The 12,371-nt window shown below is 39.5% G+C and overlaps 1 protein-coding gene across 1 annotated transcript in view; it reads left to right on the forward strand.

Annotated features, from left to right (window-relative positions):
* Positions 1-12,371, forward strand: part of MAOB (monoamine oxidase B) — a 40,435-nt gene that overhangs the window by 19,320 nt on the left and 8,744 nt on the right. The window contains exons 4-10 of the mRNA XM_009283110.2: positions 2,180-2,284; positions 3,047-3,138; positions 6,026-6,167; positions 7,489-7,638; positions 8,299-8,458; positions 9,881-9,977; positions 10,733-10,786. Of these exons, the coding sequence (XP_009281385.1) occupies positions 2,180-2,284; positions 3,047-3,138; positions 6,026-6,167; positions 7,489-7,638; positions 8,299-8,458; positions 9,881-9,977; positions 10,733-10,786 (800 nt within the window). The remainder of the gene's footprint in view (positions 1-2,179; positions 2,285-3,046; positions 3,139-6,025; positions 6,168-7,488; positions 7,639-8,298; positions 8,459-9,880; positions 9,978-10,732; positions 10,787-12,371) is intronic.

Here is a 12,371-nt window from a genome sequence, read left to right on the forward strand (position 1 = left end):
AAAAAAAAAAAAACAACCCAAACCCCAGAAAACCAAAACCTCCATTTTCTGGAGGATTTGTGAACACGTGCTGTAATGTCCATTCTTAAATTGGAAATGCTAAGTTTTCAACCTTGGTAACTCTGGCTCATAAAGTGACTGGAGATCTACTCTTGGTATGACAAAACTTCTGATTGAAAACTTTTTAAAATTTGATGTTTTGGCATTTTACAAACCATCATCTCTCCTCAAAAGCATTGCAAAATGAAATTGTTGTTTTGCAGTTACTTCTTCATATGTCCATGTAGCAAAGAATTAATTCCTTTCCTCCCACACTGTTTTCTTCCTAACTTTCATTACCTTGGTGTTTCTGACAAGGATTCCGTTAGAGTCCTGCGTCTGTACAAAGACTAGGTGAAAAAACAGTTTCTTCTTCACATTCTCTAACCTGTTGGAATTTTTTTGTAAACTGATTTTCTCTTATCCTTAGGTTTGATTTTTGGCCTTACTGCTTTCTAAGTATATCTCTGTTTGAATTAAAGTCCTCAAAGTTATTAGCCAGCATTTTTCAAGGTTATATCTCACTTTGTTATTTCTGGACCAAGTTTTGAGTTTTTCAGGATCACTTTGTGCCCTTTTACTGTGCAGATTTGAATAATGCGCTCTCTGTCCCTTCTTTCACATTATTAATAAAGAGGCTAAATTAAATCAAGCCTGACACTTCTTCGAGTAAGTGGTCTTCCGATACTTCTCGTCAACAAGACACAGTGGTGGTGTTGTTACCTGGTTCTAAATATTAAATCTTGATGCAGTATTTCTTTCAAAGTCAGTGTAAATTTTTTTTTTTTTTTAGTGATGGGTTGGTGTGGCACTGCATCAAATATCTGTTAAAAGTTAGTACTTCTACCAATTGACATTCATGCTGGTGCAGTGCCCACTTAAATATGTAATTTAATATAAGGTTTGAAAAATCAGCTGTGGCACACAATATGCCCTTTATTTTTATCTATTTTATGGAGTCCAGAATGCATTGTGAAAAAATGAGTAACCACATAATGCTAATGAGCACTTCTTTGTGAATTTTTAAAGCTGTTGTGCTGCCATCCATATAATATGTCAGCCAGGGAAACCCCATGTAAATAAAATAACTCTACAAATTACCTGTCGTCTTCCACTCTTAATTCAGCTAGACTTTCTGAATATCTAGTAGTGGAGATACAGATATTTAAAATCTAACCATTAAATATATAATGATGTAGTTAAGACATTCGTATTGGCCACGCTATCTCTCTCTGGAATTTATGGCCAGAGGTGTTGGATTGGAAGAATGAGTCATTATTAGTAAATGCTACATTTTCTGTAGGGCTGGGGATTTTTAGGTTAGCTGAAACCATTTTTTTCCGGGAAGGTCTCTGAGCTATGATTTTAGTGTATAGTAAAGCTCATCACAGCTGCTTTTGTCTAGTTTTGAAAGAAAAAGAAAAACCCACTAAATACAATTAACAGTTCAGTCTTTTCATGAACATTTAGGAGAAAAAAATGTAAGATATGTTTCTCTTTTTCAGTAACAAATAGCCAATTTTTCATCTTAATTGAGCAGTGCTGTTCCATCTCTTTTTTTTGGTCTGATCTTAATGACTCTACTGCAGGGTATTAGTTTTGTTGCCAGGAAGTGCCCAAGGTAAAGCTTTGAAGACACAAGGCAGTATCAGTTCTGCACACAACTGACTTAATTCAACTGTGTATCACACTTAAGTCGCACAGGTAGAATAACAGGATCACAGAACGGGTGAGGCTGGAAGGGACCTCTAGAGATCATCTGGTCCAACACGCCTGCTCAAGCAGGGCCGCCTAGAGCCAGTTGCCCAGGACCATGTCCAGGTGGCTTTTGAATATCTCTAAGGATGGAGACTCCACCACCTCTCCGGGCAACCTGTGCCAGCGCTCGGTCACCCTCACAGTAAAAAAAGTGTTTCCTCATGTTCAGACAGAGCCTCCTCTGTTTCAGTTTGTGCCCATTACCTCTTGTTCTACGTGCACACACAGACATGATGGGTCGGAAGCTGTTACGTGTATTGATTAAATGTGTGCTTTCTTCCAGTGAACACTTAACCATTTGGTGCAGCTTCCCGCACATAGAAGTCATGATTATGGTTGTATTTAGTTTTTATGATGTTTTTGTTTGGTTTTCATCTTGTAGGGTAAGTCTTACCCCTTTAAAGGTCCATTCCCTCCTATGTGGAATCCATTGGCCTACCTGGACTACAACAACCTATGGAGGACGATGGATGAAATGGGAAAGGAGGTATGGCATGAGGAATTGCAGCTGACCGTCTCAGCTCAGCTTTGTCTCCATGAGGGGCAGAGTGGAGGCAGGACTAGGATGCAGATGGGCCAAGCTGCTCTAGCTTGAACAACCTGGTGCTGGCAAGAGCAGCATCGTGCCATGCATTTTGGTATGCACTGATGGTCAGAGCACAGGTTCTGAGTGGCATCCTGGTAAGCTTTTCTGAAGGCCGTGCTGCTGAGGCTGTCTGCAGTCATACCTTCGTTTTTCTGGATATATGAACATTAGGGTATATGCGTGTGATTTTTAGCACTTTGCCTGCCGATTGGGTAAGTAATATTTTAAGAGGCTTGTATACTTCAAATATACGCCCTTCTCCACCCTCAAATTCAGCTCAACCATTTTAGTGTGTTATCAGTAGCGTATGTTTTCTATTGACTGAGCTACAAGACTTTGAGAAGAGGTTGCTGTTACTTGCATAGATGAATGGGAGAGATATGGAAGAACTCAGAGACATTCCCCAGTACTGTACTTTGCCTTTCTAGGCAAAGTTCTTAGCTCTAAAATTATTCTCTATTCTTACATTAAAAAAAAAAAAAAAATCTTAAAACAAACAAACAACAAAAAACTAAAAGCATCCTCTGTTAAGTTCGCTATTACCTGCCAGGAATTTGCAGGCTGAATTACCATGTAAAGATGAGATTGTGATTGTTTGTGTTTGTTGTCTCTTTCTTATGCCACTCGTTCATTTGCTGATGAATGCTCTTTTATGCTCCTTAGATTCCCAGTGAAGCCCCGTGGAAAGCTCCACATGCAGAAGAATGGGACAAAATGACTATGCAAGATTTCATAGATAAAATTTGCTGGACAAAGTAAGAAACTCTTTAATACAAAATATAATAGCTTATATTTACATGCCTTAGAGCTCCAAATAGGCATTACTGTTTTGCAAACAGATATAACTACCACTAGAATACAGCCTTCTTAAAGAAATGGGGTGAGAAAATCTTGTAATAATGGACCACGACACCTGTCAGCACACACAGTAGTTTCTGTTACTTTTCCATAACTTTTTAGACTAAAATAAAGATAAAAGGAAAATGTATTTGGGGAGGGTTACTTCTGAAGACATAGGTAGTACCTTCATCTGTTATATGCACTTTCCCTCTCTTTACTGCGTGTTTAACTTTTACAAGAAAAATGCTCTGGCTACAGCAGGTTTTTGAATCAAACTTTTGATGGAACAACACACATTTATTCAGTGCTAGACCAGCTGATTTTACCAAAGTGCTATAAAAATAACATTTGTCTTGAAATAGCACTAAATCATTTTAACACCCATCATTCTGTTGTTTAACTGCTGTACTATATACCACCCAGGGAAACTGAAAATGCTCCCTGGTTTTATGTATACATCAAAGCAATTTTTCTTTACTTGCCATTCAACAACAGTTTGATTGGTTTTCTTCACACTGAAGCAAAAAAACGCCATTAATTCTGCCTCACTGTAAAGCAGATTGATTTCTGCAGCAACCTCTTCAGAATTGCTAAGCACCCGACACACGGCTGCAGCGAGCCTGCACAAGCTTGGTGCAGAAGCCTGCTAGCACCCACTCAAGCTGACATTGTCATTGACAGGGGCATTTTTATGGCTAGCCAGCCTCCTGAGAGCAACATGATCATTGTTAATGGACAGTAGGCTGTTGTCCAAAATCTTTTAATCTTTCAGTTGTTTTGCTTTAACGAGTTACAATTGCACAAAAGCATATAGAAAGCCTTTCTTGTTTGTATCACCATCCATATTATGTAAAACCATATGGAAATGTATGCTGGTGGTTCTGCTGGCCATCTGAACCTCTGATTTGGTAAGGAACTATACCAGTTAGCAAAACGCCACACGCCGGTAGTCATTCAATATCCAAGAGCTCACGTGACTACAGTCATTTTTTTTTTTTTTTCAAACTCTGATGGAATAAGACTTGACATTTTACCTCAATATTGGCATAACCGTCAGCCTCCCTTAATTCCAAGATGCTTTTTGGATTTTATATGTGCATCTCAGCTTGATTTGCCCAGTTTGTGCAAGATTTAGGTAACATGCTGTAGAAACTTTCCAACCTGGAAGGTAATGATCCAGAAGGGTAATCTTCTGCTGTTTCCTCTCATCTAACAGACTGTACAGATTTGCTTTTGGCTAAAATTGCGTGCTGGAAATACCCCGAGTGCTCTTAGTTGAAATCATACTGCCATTTCTAAATCACTGCCATCTCTAAAACACCAGGAGAAACCACAGAACTGAAATGCTGAAAAGCAATGGGAGAAGGCGGCAGAAACTACGAGAATTTAACCACCATCTAATACCTTCTGCTTATGAAATATTAATAAATACATATACTAATTCTCCCATTAGACAAAATATCTTTCAGAGTTGATCATATTTTACAGTATGTGTTTATACAGACAAAAATTGATAAATATTTTCTGTATTATTTTTGGCTGTCAAGAATGAAGCCAGGATGCACCCGTATTTCAGAAAATGGATCAGCTTTTTACTTCAGCCGGACTTTGCATTTTTAGAAAGGACAGAAGATACCTTTTTTTCTATGTAGATCTACAGCTGTTTGAAATAGTATGTTTGAGTTATGCTTTTCACTTTTTTTTTTTTGAAGTTCGAAGACTGAAAAAAGAAAGAAGCAACTAAAAGTGGATTCTGTACTGGTTTTGGAGGTTATTGATTGCCTGGTGCCTGGCATATGAAATACCTATAGAATCTCAGTCCCTGTCAATCACAATGTAGTTAAGCTGAGCATCTCCTGGTCCTGTCCATGTCCCTTTAAACTCCTCCTTAGAGTGAGGGCAGAGGAAGTGTTTACTTCTAATAGGAGGAATGTTTCCCTGAGCCTTAATTAACTCTGTCTTAGTGCACCCCAAAATCTTGTACAGGTTTATACAGTAATTTTCAGTAGAGCTGTTATGAAAGCGCCAACTGGAGGACATAAAGCAGTGATCCTTTTTCAGACACAGGCCACTTTCCACTTCTGTGTTCATCACCACTGGCTACCAGACCACTGTTTAAAATACCGAGTTGAGCAATCAAAAGTTTCCTTTCCCTTTTCTTGCCAGACTTTTGCATGAATGTGTATATGCTGTCTCTTCACTTACGGCTTCCTACTTCCATTTCTTTCCTCGTTGTGTTCCAGCCGCAGCACTCTCCCTGAGCACAGCAGAGGAGTAGGCAGTGAGGGGATGCTGACTAATCCAGAGAGTTTAGATAAGTTTAGACAAGATCCCTAACTTTTTTATGACAAATGTTGAATAATCCCTATGTTGTGTGCTTGAGGGACAGGCATTCAGCAGGTGCAAACAGAGCTGCAGATCTTGGATGTAACCTGGGAACCATGGGAGGACATGGTTGTTTTGGAGTCCAGTGAAGACAGGAGGGCTTGCTTCCCTTAATCCTGAATCTAGGGTGACAAGCTAGCTTTGTATTAGTAGCATAAAGTGACATAAGCTTTCATTGGCTCTTGTGTCTCCTGGAGCCCTAATTTTGCTGGAATACAGCAGTGCTTGATTAACATTTTTTTTAAAAATGTTGCATAAAAGGAATTGATATTGTTTCCTACTTTAACTGAAATCAAGGAATCCTTTGCTTTCAGTGAAAGAAGAGGTTGCCAAAGATAGTCTCTCCCTTACTAAAGAACAAGATTGTCACCCTCCTTCAGTTTTTAAATTAACTCGCTTTCTTTGTCTTTGTTGCAGTGCTGCCAAGAGTTTTGCAACTCTGTTTGTGAATGTGGATGTCACTTCTGAACCCCATGAGGTCTCTGCCCTTTGGTTTCTGTGGTACGTGAAGCAGTGTGGGGGGACAACAAGGATATTCTCAACAACCAACGGAGGGCAGGTACTGTCAGCCATCACCTTCTATGGCTTGTGACAGGCCCTGTTTTAACTTCCTTCTTTTGCTTGTTAATTTTGGTTCAGAGGGCCAACTGAGGCGTCCATGATTTTGAGCCGGTAGCACATTAATAACTAGTTCTGTTCATTTACACATTAATCTGGATCTTGCAAAACTAATGTTGAAGGCTATTCCTGTGCTGAAGGCATTGGCCCAGGGATCAGTAGATTTGTATCAGTTCCTGACTCTGGCTTCTTTTTGAACTCTGGTTAGAACACTTACTTTGCTTTTCCACTTTAAAAAAAGAAAGTGTTACTTATGCTTATTTCTGTCATGAGGCTGAAGCAAGCCTTACCACTTCAGAAGCACTTACTGGGGATGGCAATGCTAGCTGCACGAGTGTGTAGAGTGCTCCGAATTAATACTGAAAATGTAGCCCAGAACTGGGTTCCTAAAGACACTAGCTCCCAGGATTAAAACTGTTAAGATTTTAAAATCAGTCTGAATAAAATGAACACCCCTGCTTAACTATGGTATTGCTCTGAAATGTTTGAAATCTGCTATATTAGTGCTGCTTCTGCATTTCAAGAAAGTAAAGACTCTGTTAATGGTCTTACACTTGAGAAATGCAAATTTTACTCAATATATTAGAAATAATTCTATTTTAGAAATGCAAATTATTTAATCATAAATAAATAACCAAAAATACAAAGAATACAACAAAACATGTTTAAATTCATAAATATGCATAGACAAGCAATAATTATAGATAATTTAACTGTATATACATTGCATAAAATATTATTTGAATTCTGCATTATGTTAGAGGTGATTTGAGTTTAAATTAAGTTAGATAACATAACTGCAGGATACATTTTTGGTGTAAGCTACGTCACTTCCTTATACCTCATTATTTATTACGAGGACTAGGGTTTCTACTTCTGACGCACAGACCTCTGCAGGGATAAGAGTGAACTCAGAGAAAGGTTTAAAAGTTTAAGCGCTTTTCAGAAGTCTTGCTGATTCACACAGGTCTGTGGAATCCATTTGGAGACCCCATGAGAAGGGATTTTCTCATGAGGTTACTGATACTTCTAGTTTTGGCTGGTGGTCAAATACGGGAAGTGTTTGAGGAGTTCACTGAAAGAGAAAGGGACGTGAATAGGTTTTCCAAGTGAAACTGCTGAACTTTCCTAAAAAGGTTTGATAACAACAGAAGAACGGGATTTGTTTTGAATCCCAAGCAAAATGTTTGTCATGACAACGTGCTTCACATGCATCACTCTGCTGATTCTGCTTTGCCGAGTTGTCGTTTTCTGTGTTTCAGGAGAGGAAGTTTGTTGGGGGCTCTGGCCAGATCAGTGAGAAAATAATGGAGCACCTGGGAGGCCGCGTGAAGCTGAGGAAGCCAGTCATCCGCATTGACCAGTCGGGTGAAAGTGTCATAGTGGAAACCTTAGATCATGAATTATATGAGGTAATGAAACCTCTAACATTCAAGCAACTGTTTGTGCTGGGATGGCTAGAAAACCTTTAGCTCTTCCTTTTTGACTTCTCCAAAATCCTGTACAAAAATGAGGCAGAGATTAAAGTGACTATGACAGAAAATCACACTTTCTCGTTGTCCCTGAGTAATAGCAATGATAGAGCTTTAAAGTGATGCCTGAAAAGCAAAGTGTATATTCGAACTCTTCCTTCACTAGCATCTCTTCTAGTATTTGGTTGCCTTCCAGATTAAAGGATAGTTGTAAGGTGAACACAAAAATGTAGCTTAGTAATAAACTTTCTGTGAAAAACATTTCAGGCTTTGCTTCCAAGTTGTAACAGAGGAGTCCAGATGGAAGGGAGACCGATGGACTCTTGTAACAGAAAATCTTTCCACTGGCTTTTTTCAAGTGCTGGGGAAAGAGCAGCTGCCCATCATTGGAACAGATGGCTGTTTATATAATGCTTGTTTGTTGTTTAACAACCAGGATTTTGTGAGGGTTCCGTTTTGCAATTCTTATGCTAAATGCCAAAATTGCTTCAGAAGATACACCCTGCAGCCTCCCCAGATGTCTGCCAAGATCATTAGAGCAATATACTTAGGATGCAGTAGTGGAGAATGTATTTGGCTTATGTATAATTTCTTTTCCAGAGCAAATATGTGATCAGTGCCATTCCACCAGCTCTTGGTTTGAAGATTCATTTCAACCCACCTTTGCCGCCAATGAGAAACCAGCTCATCAACCGAATCCCCATGGGCTCAGTCATCAAGTGCATTGTGTACTATAAGGAAACTTTCTGGAGAAAGAAGGGTATTATGTTTTAATTGAAGGGAATAGTAGTGACGGAGAGAGGGAAGAGGGTACATAGTAATGGAGTAGACTTTGTGTTTAGAGGATGCTGGACTTTTAGAAGGAGACTTCATACACTTCTGTGCCATTTTTGCCTTTCCCTGTTTGAGAAACTTGAGAGATTGGTTGGGAAGAGAGAGTGGATGGGAGAATAAAAAGGAGGAGGTAGGCGTGAAGGGAGAACTCATGTCTGTTACTTATTGCCTTGGTTGTTCTTTGTTGTCCTCTCCTTTTCCTTCAGTGGCACCTGGGTATGAGATGACTCTCTCCCACTTGTACAGTAATCTAAAGGTACAAGTGATATGTGATGGAGAGAGGTTTTATCCCATCAGTTATCAGCCTGTGAAAACTTTGCCTTCTGGATGGGCAGGATTAATTTAAGGTGTCTTCACATAGACATCCCCAACTGGGCTAGCCATCCTGCACTCCCTTTACATGCTGAATACTTCCATCATGATTCCTCAGATCTCTTTTAGAACTCACTGAATCTAAGACAATCTGCAACGTAATAACACCCATTTCTCTTCACTGGTTATAAAGAGTCCACATCTGTGTTTGTCTACAGATGTAGACACCCTTCACCTCTGTGAATGATTTTTAAGAGTTCTGGATCCTGGCATATTCTGGCTATTAGGTTTGGGATGGATTGGCAAGAGGGGACTCCTATTTCCTGGTAGAACCCATAGTTTGCGTACTGTGCTTTGCTGACACTGTTGTTCTTTTAAGAACAATTTATTTTCTTCAACTCTTCTTTTAAGAACAATTGTGTTTTCAAAACAATGTACAAATATCTCCTCCTATGTCTAATGTAAATGTCATATACGGAAACAATTGTGCTTGAGGCACTTGAACATCTTCAGTACCTGAGAGCAGTCTGTTTCTGTGCAATTAATAATTACCTTGCTAACTGGGTTGCAGAATAATTTATTTTTCTATCATGAATTCAACAATAGGAGGTTCCTTTATTGACTTCTGTTTTAAAGATGCTTAAAAAGGATTGTTAATTGTCAGCACATCTCAGATCTGAGTTTTCTCTTCTAGAGATGATCTAGTGCTTCTCTGAGCCAAAGGAATACTGCTGCAAGGGAGCTGTGTGCTAATGTTTGTCAATTGATGGGGATTGCTTTACTTGGTTTTTTGGTTGTTCTTTCCTTTGTTTTCATATCTCCCTACACTAGAATCATAGAATCAGAGAATGATAGAGATTGGGAGGGACCTCTGGATGTCATCTAGTCCAATGCCTTGCTCAAAGCAGGGTGAATTTAGATCAGGTTGTTTAGGGCTTTTTCCGGTCAAGTTCTGAATATTTCACAACTTCTTGGAAGCTCGTTCCTGCGTTTGGATACATGGATCCTAACTTCTTTTCCACTTTGTGCTTACCAGGGTATTGTGGTACCATGATCATTGAAGATGAGGATGCTGCAATTGGTTTAACACTTGATGATACTAAGCCTGATGGCAGCTTTCCTGCCATAATAGGGTAAGAGGCAAAGAAGGTGTCTAGTTAATGCCTTTTTATTTTGCCTTAGAGGTAACAGTTGAAACAGAAAACCTGCTACTTTTGAAGGGAAATACTTTAAAATAGTTAAAGGATTGACTTTCTCGGTGTGTGGTGAATATGTTCTATGAACTTTTCTTTCAAAAAACTTCCCCCCCCCAAAAAAAGAAATTCTATTTTTCTTCTCTTTTTCTCACTGTCACCTTTTGCTTTTTTGTGTGGCAAAATACAAAATTGGAGAAGAGGAAAGGAAGGAGAAGAAAAAAGGGAGTGATTGCAGAAATGTAAAGTTTTCTCCAAATATTTTGCCTCCCCCAAACCTTCTAGTTCTTTAAATGAAAATTTGTTTTCTAGAATTATATTTTGTTTTGTTCTGTTTTTTCAAACAGCCAGAGAGTATGATCAGTCTTAAAGTTTATTTAACAATAATTTCCAGTTCGATCCCAGGCTTCACCTCCTGTTGTTAATGCCTGCATGCACTGCTGTATAAAGTTAAGGTCATTGGGAAACAGCTCATACAAATATTCTAACCCGAATCTCAGAGTGGTTCCTTCCACAGTGAGTCCAGCAGGCGTAGCATATAACATTATGCACAGGTGAAATGGATATTTTGGGTAGAGACCCAAAAGCTAATACTATGAATCACAAGCATCTCATCATAAGGTATTGGCATTTTAAATAATGCAGGAAATGTAGTAACATGATGGGAGTTGTTTGTGGTCTTCCTTTTTTTACAGCTTCATTCTTGCTCGGAAGTGTAGAAGACTGACAGGTCTCACAAAAGAAGAAAGGTAAGTACAAACACTGGAGATCTGCATGGAATCTGAGTCAAACTTTTGTTATAAATGACCAGAGCAGGAAAAAAAAGTCCTAATTCGAAGGAAGTTTTCTGTAACTTTGCAACAGTAGGAAGACATGTCACTTTAAGGAGAAGATCTCTTATTTGTTTTTGGATGAAGACCCCACAGAATTCCCACAAACAGGCAGCAGATGTGGTAGCTAGCCCCTGCCCTTTGGACACTCTCTTGTCCTGGTTCTTATTTTCCAGCAGGACTGCTCTGCTTATTGTGACTTTGGCAAAAGAACTGCTCTAAGGTGCTGACTACGAAAGTAGTGTAGATATTCTGCTGCCCTCACTGGAAAGCATCCAGGGCCAGCCTCCGCCCTCCCCACTGCTACCCCTCTGGCTTCTTGCAAGTGTGCTGAGCTCTTTGAAAGCTTGTCAGAAGGGACAGATTTGGCCCCTGTGCTTGATTTTTTTTTCTAATCACCCTGGAGAGTCCTTTCAGTAACTTAGTGCAACCTTGGGACTGCTGTAGCTGCCATGATGAGACCTCCGCATCATGAAGGGGACAAAAAGCTGCCTCCAGCTCTCCACCCTCAGTTATGGGAAAAAATGCCCTTTAGGCACAGATGAAGGTCTTTTTTACTGTCTTGTTGAAACAAATCTCTGCATACAGTAGTGCTCTTTTGTTTATTACTAAAATAGAATTTACAAAGTAATGAGTTTTTTCCATCACATTGATTCACAGTATCTGATCAAATTAAAGCTACAAGTAGAGAGTATGGATATGAGGAGAGCCTTATTTTGACATGGAGAAAATACATTTGTTTTTAAAGCATGCCACAAGGAATACTGTGTCCAAGTAAACATTCTTACAGTAATAGCTAGTCTAACTAGAGAAGATGGAGTCTTCTCAGATTAGCTTTGCAGGTAGTCTAGCAAAAGTCTATCTAGTCTGTGGATAATGGGTCTAAATGGGGCTGTTAATGTCCCGGTCTTTTCAAATGACAGCCTGGTACCACAGAGCACTTTTAATTTTGGCAGGAATGGACAAGGCAGCCTTTTCCTCAGCACTCAGGCTTTGAGATAGACCCCCAGCAGGTGACTGACGATAAAAGTAGTGTAGGTATTCTGAAATCCAGTGTGCCCAGCATTTTAAGCCATCATAAACACCAAATGGTGTCTTATGCTGTGTGACAATACACTAGATACAACTGAGCATTTGCAGTATTTGAGAACAGCTTCCCTTTCTGTGAAACGAAGGGCTGTCCTGGCTGTTTGCAAGGCACCATGAAGGAAAGGTTGCTTTCCCCTGGGCCTTAAAAGCATTAGCACAATTAACTGACCCTGCTGCTGCCTACGGCCAAGTTTTAAACAAAAGGATTCTGAATTCCTGTCTTTTGAGGAATAAACCTTTGTTGTGGCTTAACCTCAGTCAGCAACTGAGCACCACGCAGCCGCTCGCTCACTCCTCCCCCCCCCAAGGTGGGATGGGGGAGAGAATTGGAAGAGCACAAGTGAGAAAAACTCGTGGGTTGAGATAAAAACAGTTTAATAATTGAAATAAAATGATAATAATATAATAATAATAA

This window comes from Aptenodytes forsteri, unplaced genomic scaffold (assembly GCF_000699145.1).
Source record: "Aptenodytes forsteri isolate BGI_AS27 unplaced genomic scaffold, ASM69914v1 Scaffold2, whole genome shotgun sequence".
Lineage (NCBI taxonomy): Eukaryota > Metazoa > Chordata > Aves > Sphenisciformes > Spheniscidae > Aptenodytes > Aptenodytes forsteri.